This window comes from Emys orbicularis, chromosome 1, assembly GCF_028017835.1.
Source record: "Emys orbicularis isolate rEmyOrb1 chromosome 1, rEmyOrb1.hap1, whole genome shotgun sequence".
In the NCBI taxonomy this organism is placed as follows: domain Eukaryota; kingdom Metazoa; phylum Chordata; order Testudines; family Emydidae; genus Emys; species Emys orbicularis.
The window spans coordinates 310,018,238-310,032,078 of NC_088683.1; the positions used below are offsets into that span (position 1 = coordinate 310,018,238).

General features: G+C 42.5%; 1 protein-coding gene across 1 annotated transcript in view; it reads right to left on the reverse strand.

The window, feature by feature from the left end:
* Positions 1 to 1,678: 1,678 nt before the first annotated feature.
* MED4 (mediator complex subunit 4) overlaps positions 1,679 to 13,841 on the reverse strand; it is a 32,743-nt gene continuing 20,580 nt past the window's right edge. The window contains exons 5-7 of the mRNA XM_065397441.1: positions 5,061 to 5,147; positions 3,960 to 4,091; positions 1,679 to 2,452 (exon numbers count right to left, since the gene is read on the reverse strand). Of these exons, the coding sequence (XP_065253513.1) occupies positions 2,280 to 2,452; positions 3,960 to 4,091; positions 5,061 to 5,147 (392 nt within the window). The 3' untranslated portion in view covers positions 1,679 to 2,279. The remainder of the gene's footprint in view (positions 2,453 to 3,959; positions 4,092 to 5,060; positions 5,148 to 13,841) is intronic.

Consider the following 13,841-nt stretch of genomic DNA (forward strand, 5'->3'; position numbering starts at 1 on the left):
AGTATAACTTATGTCACTCAGGGTGTCAAAAAAAAAAAAAAAAAAAAAAAAAAAAAAACACCCTCCCAAGCAACATAAGTTACACTGACAGAAGAACCGGTGTGGACAGCACTATGTTGGTGGGAGATGCTCTCTCACTGACATAGCTACCGCCACTTATTGGCAGTGGTTTAATTATGTCAGTGGGAGAGCTCTCTCCTGTCAGCATAGAGCGGCTACAGTAGAGATCTTACAGCAGTGCGGCTGATTTTTGCAGACCTGAAGATGAGCTCTGTGTAACCCAAAAGCTTCTCTCTCACCAACAGAAGTTGGTTCAATAAAAGATACTACCTCACCCACCTTGTCGAATATCCTGGGTCAGACACAGCTACAACAACAACATTGCAAACAGAGAACTTGTTTGTCCTTCAGGGAGAATTACAGGAAGGGCATTGGAGGACTGTCAGCACTCGAGTGATTTAGCCTGCATCTTCACTGAGAAGTGGGCAGATTCAGCCTGAGTTAAAGCAGAGCTCAGGCTCTAATCTACACCCCCAGCCGAGTCAGCTATCATTGTCTGAAATCACCTTTAAACCCAGGTAGCCTATGTGGAATTAAGGCTAAAACTCATGTAAGAGCTGAGCGTAACTGTACAGTGAAGATATATCCTAAGTATGTTTGTCCTGGTTGCTCCCTGCGTCTTTTTCCCATTCTCAGCTTCACACCTCTTCAAGCAATCCCTTTAAAGTCTTGTCTGTGCTGTTTTCCCTGGAGAATGTTATGGAAAACTAGAAGGGACTGACATAATAAGTATCAAGAAAATTAAACCTGGGCAGCTGAAGGCAGGGAAATTTTAGTCAGGATGTTGAAAGAGAGAAATAGGTACCTCTTTCTGGGCAAAGAGTTGTTTGGGCTTCAAAGTCATTTCTACTTTCCTCCCACAACACATCAGCTGCTGAGAGCATTATAAAAGCAAGATGTTCAGTCTCTGGAATACAAGCAGCAAATAACTTAATAATCAAGATGTTAGAGCACCCTGCAGACTCAGGTGGGAGGAATAAGTGAAAACCTCTATCGGGGCTGGCTTTCCTCATGAAATTAGTGGTTTGAGTCTGAGAATCAGATGATGAAGTTATATTCATGACAGAGAATGAAGAAGAGGAAACTTATTTTAAATTGTACCTAAATACTTTCTTTAAGAATGACTTAATACACTCATACCAGTGAAAGAAAATTTTGTACTTCTTGGCTTATTTTTTGCACCTCTGCCATTGCTTTACTTTACCTTCCTATTTCCCTAGTGCCTATTGTAAAATTGAATTAGGGAAGAGGACAGTGGATTACAAATATGCTTATCATGATCATTGTCAATATTACATCATATTTCATAGCGAGTAGACTAAGTCACTCAAACTAGGGTCTGGGGAGTATCAGTTTTCAGACTTGAAATGTTTTGAGATACCTAAATGTTGGGGAGGAGTGACTGAGCAAAGGGGAATTCTAACAGGAATACGCAGAATGAAAAAGCTGGGCAGATTTAGTCAAAACTTTAGAAAACCATGAGTCAGGGTGAATGGAAACTGCAGAAACTACTTGTTCTGTTGTAATAACTGCATGGGGGTTTCCTACTGTGGAGACATGGTAGGCAGAGAAGTTAGTCAGTCCATGATTAAATTCTGCAAGTTGAAATGTAAAAGTACATCAAAGTTGAGTTTTTTATTTATAACAACAAATTCACTATATATTATAATAATTACAAAAATATTTTTGTATAACAGCTTATGGTCACATCACATTTTTGTTCTCATAACACAAGATGATCAAACACTTGAGTTCTGGCAGTAGCTAACAAAGCAGCCAACTTTTAAAATCTACACAGCTGGACACATTTTTTGTGCCTTAATAGAAAGGCTATTATCAAAAGAGTGAAGTTATTAACAAACATCCAAGGGGATTCCCCTTACAGCTTCTTTTCCAGAAACTTATTTTGTCTAATGCATAGTAAAAAAATACAGTTTACAAAAAACAATCACTGGAAAGCTGGCAAAGCTCTCCCCGACAAAAGGTTACCACCAATTTTTGCTTGTTTTAATTGAGCATCTAGTGGATGATATCTAGAGCAACAAAGAGTTTACCATTTTAACATCACCATCCTAGATCTAAACAGGCTGTGTCTTCTCACTGCACAGTGAAGCCAACGTATCAGGCTGGTATTGCAGCTTTTGATGAACAGTGTCCAACTCGCCTTCACCAGAGGAAATAAAAGTCTATTTGGTTGGGATGTTGTCCCTTTTCGGTACTTAATCTGAGTCACTACTGCTGCTTGAGGAGTCTGTTGACATAACTTCTACATCATCTTCATTTTCTTTATTGTGCCCTGGAGGCTCCAACATAAAGTCATTGCTATGATTAGGAGGTAGCATGTTCATTGAGATATCACTTGACTGCCAGGGATATTGAGGAGCAAGCACATCTGAAAAATAAATACAATGCTTTGGTAGCATAATCATTAGCTGAATATCAGCCTTTTAAATGGAGAAGCCCATGCATCTGAAAACAGGCTCAGCTGCATGTACTGTTAAAAACATTTTCAAAAGTTTTGTTTTCAGTGCCAAACTATTCTCCCAATCCTCATTCTTGAATTTTTAAACAAGCTGAAATAGTTCACTTGGCAGCTGAAGCCTCTTGTAAATGAGCCATTCTAATACTGTAAGGCCTGTTCCATCAGAGGTACTACTTTGATAGAGAGAACAGAATCCACCCTTCTCTACTGTGATCACACTCATTTAAAAATATCAAAATAATGTTTGTACAGTGCTTTATATCTTCACAGCCTGTCAAACATTAACTAACCTTCACAAGACTGCTGAGAAATGAGTGAATGTTATCACTTTAAGGACACAGGCTAAGTGACTTGCCCAAGACTTCACAGCCAGGAGTAGAACTGAATTTCTGGTTTCCAGCCCAGTATTTATACAAACACATTTTCTCTAGAACAGCTACAATAACACTTTTGGTTTTAGATGTACCCCACCGTAACAATCGTAACCTTTGAAAACAAACTTTTCATAACTACAAATGGTTAGACAGACAAGAACCAAAAGATCTTTTAAACTCCAATATAGACGTTTTGTTCTTTAGTCAACTCCTGGAAAGGTAAAAACCACCAATCACCTAGCATAATTTATTAGCATAACATAATGTATTCTTAGTTCACTAGTAATATTTTTAAACCAGAATATAGTTTAGCAATCATGACTGAATCCAAGATAGATCACTGTTACTGGCCATTTCAATAATCAAGTATTAAGGAATTAATTCATACACTCAAAACACCACAGTATTTAAATTGGTTTCATCACTAAGAATTTATCTTAAGTGGTAAATATTAGTTCACCAGTTCTAGATCTGGAACATCTAAACACATTTGTTATTCTATTGATATAGACTACAAATTAAAGAAGGGAAAAAAGTCTTCTGACTTCATACATATCTGAACTTCCCTTTCATGATTCAAGACAAGATATTTGTTTTCATTGTTAAGAAAGTAGTAATTTGCTCTGAAAGTTTTCCATATTTTAGTGTGTGATTTTAAAATAACCAGTTTACTAGAAATTACACAGAAATGGATTGGAAGCTGAAAGCCTACATATTTCTCCTTTCATGAGTGAAATTTTTTCCACTGGTTTGCCAATATGATCCAGTTATCTCAATTTGATTTAGCAGTGGGACAAATAAAACAGAATACATTTTCTCTTGCTCTTCTATATCACCATGCCGGTCTTTCAAACTTCTTACTTTGTTTAATAATCCCTTAATTCCAGGGAACTAATCCACTGCAACGTCAGCCAGAATTTTTAGTTGTTTTAGTTCTGTCTTGCTATCACTGAGGGACACTTTGGAGGTGAATTAAATTCATAATTGCTATGGTTATGGCATTTCTTTTATTCATTGCATAAACATCTGAGTACTTCCATTACCTGGCAATCTGCCTGCTGCAAGTGCATCCCCTGGCAAGTGTCCATTAACTCCATTAGTGGATGGGTTGTTCATCTGACCCAAAAGGCCACTCCTCATCTCCAAATCTGTAGGATATGGCCTGCGTGGGTCCCCTTAAAAACAAATAGTTTTTTATATGATTAAAACAAAGCTAACATCTGCAGGATAACTATCAGCTATTTAGTGCTAGTCTTTTTCTTTAATGCTTTTCGAACAGAAAACTGTGTTGATTGTTCATATCAGCAATGGGAAGCACACCTGTTCTGTGAGAAATTAAACCCAAATATATTCTCCATTTACGATCTTCTTTTATTCATGCTTGGCAAAAAGAAGTACACAAGAAACTCACTGTAGTAGAAGATATATCTCTGTTCTCATTGCTACTATTAGCAAGACTTCATTTCAGTTCTTGGCCTTGCTCTTTAGCCAAGTACACATTCTGATCTGCTGCAGGATGGCTAGGACCCATCACTGAACATTCCTTGCCTCTGGCTCCCAATAATTTCTATATAGTTTCCACATCCCTGATGAGTGCAGTGGTCTCAGAGGAAAATGAATGAAGAGACAGTCCTAATGTTTTCACCCCTCAGCTCATAGAGAGCCGAGAACCTGGTTCTGACCCATTAATGGCTTTAATTAGACCAAGACCTTGAATTAGACCCCATAGAAAACAGGGATTCAATGGAGGACATACAGTACCAACTTATTAATGGAGTCCAGGAGCTGAGAGTTTTGTAGTTATTTAAAGCCACATATAAAATTTCCACAAAATTTTACTCCAAGGTATTCAACAAGGAAAAAAAATAAGGTAAGTATTTAAGTATCTCAAGGGGAAAAAAACATTTTTAATATTGGAAAGCTTTATAAAATCCAAGCAAAATACCATTTGTCATGACACAAATACTAAATGGTGGTGTTTAATTATAATTATATAATATATATTTATATAATTATATAATATATATATAATAATTATATAATAATTATTGCTCCTATATTAAAATGAAAGGACATTTCCATGTCATGCCATCAATGAAAGTACAACAAACTCATACAGCTTATTTGTCAAACATGAAATTTACCTGGTACCCATGTCAGAGGAGCACAAACAGCGTTGCTGGCACTAATCCTGTGGGCATATTTAATTATTTCTTCAGATGAAACAGCACCTGTGAAAGGGGAAAAGAAGTTAACAGGGGAAATGCACCCTGATTAGCATACTCTCAAGATATTGCCTGATTTGATAGTTTTAGATTATTTAACACTTTGATATTCCAAATAGAGGTCAACGATGTAACATTTTAACAGAACTTCAAGGGTATCCCCAATAGGCAGACACTGCAGAGGATAGTGTCACAGTTCAGGGCAACTGCACCTGTATTTCCCCTCTATGGCCCAGCAAGGGCAACCCACTCAAGGCTTCATGCTCCTCTGGCCATCACCTCTTGAGTGGAGATACTCATCTCTCTCCCTTCTGAACAGTTCCCTGCCTTTACTGTATTATTCCCAGCAGAGACAGGTTGCCTAAACTGGCCTGCTGGCTTTCTTTTCAGATACTAACAACAGAGTAATTGCCCACAGTTTTAAGGTATCACAGAGTTCTTCCTATGCAAGCCTATTTTATTCTTGTTAAAAGTACTACAGAGAAAACATTAACAACAATAAAAGAACCTACACACATACTAATAAGCTTACCAGATCACCCCAACTTTAACAAGGGCTCTGACAGGAGCAGTCCTTCAGTACCCAACCCAAGGGGTTTCCTTGTGGTTTCAAGTTCATCAGGGCTTCAGCTCAGAACAAGCACACTGTCTTATGGGGCCTCAGTAGGCCAAGTCTTTTCAATCCTTCCCTAAGGATTGGGGCCCTCCATAGACCAGAGGTCCTGTCCATCTGCTGGATCAGGAAGAAGGCTATAAGCCTATTTTAAACCAGGCTATTTATCCAAAAACCCTTTCTTTGTCTGTTGGTCCCTGGAGAATCCAGTTTGAACTAGTATATGTGCACCTCTCCAAGTGGGGGCTTCATAGGGCTGATAACCAGAAGAATTGCATTATCATCCCCCTCCTTCTCCTAGAGGAGCTACATACAATAACACATACACAGTTGCATTTTTAATACAATGGATCCCAAAGGTATTAAACCTAATTCAGTAAGGTTTAACCTAATTCAATAAAGTTTATCTTAATTCCAGGAAGTTTGTCCAGGACATTGCAGGATACTGTCAGTCTGTCACAAACAGCTTAACAGAAGGACCTGTGTCATAACTATAAAGGGAAGGGTGACAGCTCTCCTGTGTACAGTGCTATGGAATCCCTCCTAGCCAGAGACTCCAAATCCTTTTACCTGTAAAGGGTTAAGAAGCTCGGGTAACCTGGCTGACACCTGACCCCAAGGACCAATAAGGGGACAAGATACTTTCAAATCTTGGGGGGGGAAAGGCTTTTGTGTGTGTCCTTTGTTTAAGGGGTTGTTCGCTCTTGGGACTGAGAGGGACCAGACATCAATCCAGGTTCTCCCCATCTTTCTAAACAAGTCTCTCTTATTTCAAAATTGTAAGTAAAAGCCAGGCAAGGCGTCTTAGATTTACTTTGTTTTCTCAACTTGTAAATGTACCTTTTACCAGAGTGCTTATCTTGTTTGCTATACTTTGAACCTAAGACAGAGGGGATTCCTCTAAGCTCTTTAAGTTTGATTACCCTGTAAAGTTATTTTCCATACTGATTTTACAGAGATGATTTTTACCTTTTTCTTTAATTAAAAGCCTTCTTTTTAAGAACCTGATTAATTTCTCCTTGTTTTAAGATCCAAAGGGGGTTTGGATCTGTATTCACCAGGAGTTGGTGAAAGGAAGGAGGGGGGAAGGGTCAATTTCTCCTTGTTTAAAATCCAAGGAGTTTGGATCTGTATTCACCAGGGAATTGGTGAAAGGTTTCTCAAGGCTTCCCAGGGAGGGAATTCTTAAGATGGTGGCAGCGGACCAGAGCTAAGCTGGTAGATAAGCTTAGAAGTTTTCATGCAGGCCCCTACATTTGTACCCTAAAGTTCAAAGTAGGGATACAGCCTTGACATGGTGGCAGGGTTGGGATCGTTTTAAACCCAAAAGCCAGTAAGAGATTTTTTTTTTTCCTTCTAGCTGCTTGGAGAGCAGAGCTGAAGGTAGATGCATATCTTATCTCTCCTTGCCTGAAAGCAGAGGTGTTAAGTTTTTTTTAACAAGGTCCTTTGTTAAGAGAAGGGTTCAATTAATGAGCAAACGACTGGCAAAAGGAATTTACAAGCTGAATTGTTTTTTTTTTTTTCTTTTTACATCCTCGTGAGTAGCTAGTTAGAAAGTCTCTGTTAACTCAGCAGCAGCCAGAGCTAAGTACATCCCAGTTTCAGTCAACTGCAGAGGGGTGTGGCCCAGCACAGGAAAGCAGGAAAATGACTACCAGTGAAGCAGCTAGCAAACTAGAACTGGCCAGACTAGAAGCAGAAGAAAATGAGAAAAAACATCAGAGACTACTTCAAATTAAAAAACTCGAGAAAGAAGCCAAAGAGGAGGCCCACAAGAGAGAGATGGAGCTGAAAAAAGCCAAACATGACAGAGAAGAGAAAGCCAAACAGGAGGCCCATGAAAGAGAAGAGAAAGCCAAACAGGAGGCCCATGAAAGAGAAGAGAAAGCCAAACAGGAGGCCCATGAAAGAGAAGAGAAAGCCAAACAGGAGGCCCATAAAAGAGAAGAAAAAGCCAAACAGGAGACCCATAAAAGAGAGATGGAGCTGAAAAAAAAAAGAGATGGAACTGGAAGCAGCAAGGACTAGGCAGGGTGCATCAGACCATCCTAACAACTCCTCTCCAGGTACCACTTCCCATCCCAGGAAATTCCCCACCTACAAGGCAGGCGATGATACTGAGGCCTTCTTAGAAAATTTTGAAAGGGCCTGCCTTGGATACGACATCCCTCCAACCCAGTACATGGTAGAGCTGAGGCCGCAGCTCAGTGGACCCTTAGCAGAGGTGGCGGCTGAAATGCCTAAGGAACACATGAACAGTTATGAACTTTTTAAAAACAAGGCCAGAATCAGAATGGGGCTAACACCTGAGCATGCCCGTCGGCGGTTCAGAGCCCTAAGGTGGAAACCTGATGTGTCATTTACCCGACATGCCTACCACATTGGGAAAAATTGGGATGCCTGGATATCAGGAGCAAATGTTAAATCTACGGAAGAGTTGCCCTTCCTATTGCAAATGGAGCAGTTTTTAGAGGGTGTTCCTGAGGAAATAGAAAGGTACATCCTAGATGGGAAGCCCAAAACTGTAACCGAGGCGGGGGAGATTGGAGCCAAATGGGTGGAGGTGACAGAAAAGAAAAAAGCTAGTAGCAGTTGGAGCGAATATCAGAAGGGGCAAACCGAAACAAAACCTTATCACCGGGGACAACCCAAGGCCCCACCCACATCCCAAGGGAAACCCCAGACGCCTTCTCACCCCACCACACCAGTCTCCATCAACCAACATCGCCCCGGTGATACCTTGGCAGGGCGATGTTTTAAATGTAATGAACTGGGGCATATAAAGGCTCACTGCCCCAAGAACCCCAACCGATTACAGTTCATTACACCCCAATCACACCAAAGAACCCCAGACCCAGATGCCTCTCTCATACCCTCGGAGCGAAGGGAAACCTTGAGAGTGGGCGGAAAGAAGGTTATCGCTTGGAGGGACACTGGGGCACAAGTGTCAACTATCCACCAATCCCTAGTGGACCCCAAACTCATCAACCCGGAGGCTACAGTGACAATTCAACCCTTCGTGTCACAGTCTGTAACCTTGCCTACAGCCAAGTTGCATGTCCAGTACAAGGGCTGGTCAGGAATGTGGACTTTTGCAGTCTATGACAATTATCCCATTCCCATGCTACTGGGGGAAGACTTGGCTAACCATGTGAAGCTAGCCAAGAGGGTGGGAATAGTCACCCGCAGCCAGGCTAAGCAAGCTTTCACCCCCATCCCTGTTCCTGAGCCGTCCACCAGGACCCCGTCTGTGTTACCGGAGACCCAAACACAGGTGGTGGAACCGGATCCCCTGCCAACGACTGCAACAGCCGTAGTGGATCCAATCCCAGAGACCCAGCCAAAGCCAGTCCCAGAACCGGAACTGGCAACGCAACCAGCACCAGAACCATTGCCAGCACTGAGTCCAGCGCTTGCAACCCCGTCTACAACTCCAATGCCAGAGGGCACCAGCGAGCCTAAACTGGCGGAAGCAGCAGATAACCCTACCCAAGAGGCTCAGCCAGAGCCTGAAATACCACATAGTGCACCAGCGGACAGCGGTTCACAGTCAATGGAAAAAGCCCCAGCACCTGCATCGCTTCCAGAGGGACCAAGCCCCAGTCCACAGTCCAAGGAGGAACTGATGTCTCCAGCATCAAGGGAACAGTTCCAGGCCGAGCAGGAAGCAGATGACAGCCTTCAAAAAGCTTGGGCAGCGGCACGGAGCACCCCACCGCCTCTCAGCTCTTCTAACCAATCCCGGTTTGTTGTAGAAAAAGGACTTTTATACAAGGAGACTCTTTCTGGTGGGCACCAGGAAGACTGGCATCCTCAAAGACAGCTGGTAGTTCCCACTAAGTATCGGGTAAAACTCTTGAGCTTAGCCCATGATCATCCCAGTGGCCATTCTGGGGTGAACAGAACCAAAGACCGGTTGGGGAAGTCCTTCCACTGGGAGGGAATGGGCAAGGACGTTGCTAATTATGTCCGGTCTTGTGAGGTGTGCCAACGAGTGGGAAAGCCCCAAGACCAGGTTAAAGCCCCTCTCCAGCCACTACCCATAATTGAGGTCCCATTTCAGCGAGTAGCTGTGGATATTCTGGGTCCTTTCCCAAAGAAGACACCCAGAGGAAAGCAGTACGTACTGACTTTCATGGATTTTGCTACCCGATGGCCGGAAGCTGTACCCTTAAGCAACACCAAGGCTAAAAGTGTGTGCCAGGCATTAGCAGACATTTTTGCCAGGGTAGGGTGGCCCTCCGACATACTTACAGATTCGGGAACTAATTTCCTGGCAGGGAACATAAAAAACCTGTGGAAAGCTCATGGGGTGAATCACTTGGTTGCCACCCCTCATCACCATCAAACCAATGGTCTGGTGGAGAGGTTTAATGGAACTTTGGGGGCCATGATACGTAAATTCGTAAATGAACACTCCAATGATTGGGACCTAGTGTTGCAGCAGTTGCTTTTTGCCTACAGGGCTGTACCACATCCCAGTTTAGGGTTTTCACCATTTGAACTTGTGTATGGCCGCGAGGTTAAGGGGCCATTACAGTTGGTGAAGCAGCAATGGGAGGGGTTTACGCCTTCTCCAGGAACTAACATTCTAGACTTTGTAAGCAACCTACAAAACACCCTCCGACACTCTTTAGCCCTTGCTAAAGAAAACCTAAAGGATGCTCAGGAAGAGCAAAAGGCCTGGTATGATAAACATTCCAGAGAACGGTCCTTCAAAGTAGGAGACCAAGTCATGGTCTTAAATGCGCTCCAGGCCCATAAAATGGAAGCGTCGTGGAAAGGACCATTCACGGTCCAGGAGCGCCTAGGAGCTGTTAACTATCTCATAGCCTCCCCCACCTCCAACATAAAGCCTAAGGTATACCATGTTAATTCTCTTAAGCCCTTTTATTCTAGAGAATTAAACGTTTGCCAGTTTACAGCCCAGGAAACTGATGACGCGGAGTGGCCTGCAGGTGTCTACTATGAAGGAAAAAGGAATGGTGGCGTGGAAGAGGTGAACCTCTCCACGACCCTGGGACGTCTGAAGCGACAGCAGATAAAGGAGCTGTGCACAAGCTTTGCACCGATTTTCTCAGCCACTCCAGGACGGACCGAACGGGCATACCACTCCATTGACACAGGTAATGCTCACCCAATTAGAACCCCACCCTACCGGGAGTCACCTCATGCCCAAGCGGCTATACAAAGGGAGATCCAGGACATGCTACAGATGGGTATAATCCGCCCCTCTACCAGTGCATGGGCATCTCCAGTGGTTCTAGTTCCCAAACCAAATGGGGAAATACGCTTTTGCGTGGACTACCGTAAGCTAAATGCTGTAACTCGTCCTGACAACTATCCAATGCCACGCACAGATAAGCTATTGGAAAAATTGGGACATGCCCAATTCATCTCTACTTTAGACTTAACCAAAGGGTACTGGCAAGTACCACTAGATGAACCCGCTAAGGAAAGGTCAGCCTTCGTCACCCAGGCAGGGGTGTATGAATTCAATGTACTCCCTTTCGGGTTGCGAAATGCACCCGCCACCTTCCAAAGACTTGTAGATGGTCTCCTAGCAGGATTGGGAGAATCTGCAGTTGCCTACCTCGATGATGTGGCCATTTTTTCTGATTCATGAACAGAACACCTGGAGCACCTAAAAAAAGTCTTCGAGCGCATCCGGCAGGCAGGACTAACTGTTAAGGCTAAAAAGTGTCAAATAGGCCAAAACAGAGTGACGTACCTGGGGCACCAGGTGGGTCAAGGAACTATAAATCCCCTACAGGCCAAAGTGGATGCTATCCAAAAGTGGCCGGTTCCAAAGTCAAAGAAACAGGTCCAATCCTTCTTAGGCTTGGCCGGATATTATAGGCGATTTGTACCACACTACAGCCAAATCGCCGCCCCGCTGACAGACCTAACCAGAAAGAAACAGCCAAATGCAGTTCAGTGGACTAATAAGTGTCAAAAGGCCTTTAACCACCTTAAGGCAACACTCATGTCTGACCCTGTGCTAAGGGCCCCAGACTTTGACAAACCGTTCCTAGTAACCACAGATGCTTCCGAGCGAGGCGTGGGAGCAGTTTTAATGCAGGAAGGACCGGATCAAGAATTCCATCCTGTCGTGTTTCTCAGCAAGAAACTGTCTAAGAGGGAAAGCCACTGGTCAATCAGCGAAAAGGAATGCTACGCCATTGTGTACGCGCTGGAAAAGCTACGCCCATATGTTTGGGGACGACGTTTCCAACTACAAACAGACCATGCTGCGCTACAGTGGCTTCATACCACCAAGGAAAATAACAAAAAACTTCTTCGGTGAAGTTTAGCTCTCCAAAATTTTGATTTTGAAATACAACACATTTCGGGAGCTTCTAACAAAGTGGCTGATGCACTCTCCCGGTAAAGTTTCCCAGAGTTAACTGGTTAACAATTGTTCTTAAAATAAAACATATTGTTAGTTTTTATATAATCAGTAGTATGTCTAAAGGTACATGTGTTTTATTAACTCTGTTTTCTCCTAGAGCTCCAGGAAGAAATCACAGCCAGTGTGGAACCGGACGTCCAACACTATCTGTGATTTGGGGGGCGTGTCATAACTATAAAGGGAAGGGTGACAGCTCTCCTGTGTACAGTGCTATGGAATCCCTCCTAGCCAGAGACTCCAAATCCTTTTACCTGTAAAGGGTTAAGAAGCTCGGGTAACCTGGCTGACACCTGACCCCAAGGACCAATAAGGGGACAAGATACTTTCAAATCTTGGGGGGGGAAAGGCTTTTGTGTGTGTCCTTTGTTTAAGGGGTTGTTCGCTCTTGGGACTGAGAGGGACCAGACATCAATCCAGGTTCTCCCCATCTTTCTAAACAAGTCTCTCTCATTTCAAAATTGTAAGTAAAAGCCAGGCAAGGCGTCTTAGATTTACTTTGTTTTCTCAACTTGTAAATGTACCTTTTACCAGAGTGCTTATCTTGTTTGCTATACTTTGAACCTAAGACAGAGGGGATTCCTCTAAGCTCTTTAAGTTTGATTACCCTGTAAAGTTATTTTCCATACTGATTTTACAGAGATGATTTTTACCTTTTTCTTTAATTAAAAGCCTTCTTTTTAAGAACCTGATTAATTTCTCCTTGTTTTAAGATCCAAAGGGGGTTTGGATCTGTATTCACCAGGAGTTGGTGAAAGGAAGGAGGGGGGAAGGGTCAATTTCTCCTTGTTTAAAATCCAAGGAGTTTGGATCTGTATTCACCAGGGAATTGGTGAAAGGTTTCTCAAGGCTTCCCAGGGAGGGAATTCTTAAGATGGTGGCAGCGGACCAGAGCTAAGCTGGTAGATAAGCTTAGAAGTTTTCATGCAGGCCCCTACATTTGTACCCTAAAGTTCAAAGTAGGGATACAGCCTTGACAACCTGGTTTGCAATATATTGACTCTAAAACTACAGATTCAAATATCACAAAAGTCAGCTAAGTTTTTCAACCTTGTGAGGTAGGCTGATTTACATGCAGTCTACTCTGTAAAGTACACTGAGATCTACTGATTAAAAAAGTCTGTATAAAAGCTAGGTGGATCTTTCATAGGAGACTTTTAGTACCCATATAGAAGCTGGTTGTAAGATGCCATGGCATTTTTTGTTATAGTAGGGACTTGCCCTAGAGTACTTAATAAACTTCTCTCCCTTTTTCTCCTACTATCATGCAGTGTACATGTTCCAGATGGCAGTCACTCTCCACTCCATAAGTGACTACATTTCAAGCAATGTATAATTTGTGAAATGCCCTGAGATCATTTTGAATGAAAGTCACAAATAACTATAAAGATGTTATAAATAACTATAAAATACCTTCCCACCTATTTTGTAAAAATGACTAGCTTAGCTATGCAAGTACTACAGTTTTACTGCAAGTACTGATTTTACGAGATACATAGTATATTGCTAGCAAGTCTGAGGCAAGACACAGATTTTAGTAAGTAATATTGTTGATATTCATTTAAAAAAACAACAAAAAAACATGCTCTCCCCTCCACCTCCAAAAAAGACTGGATACAAACTGTAGACCAGCATATTAGGGGAAGTGCCTTGTGTGACAAACTAAGCTAATCAC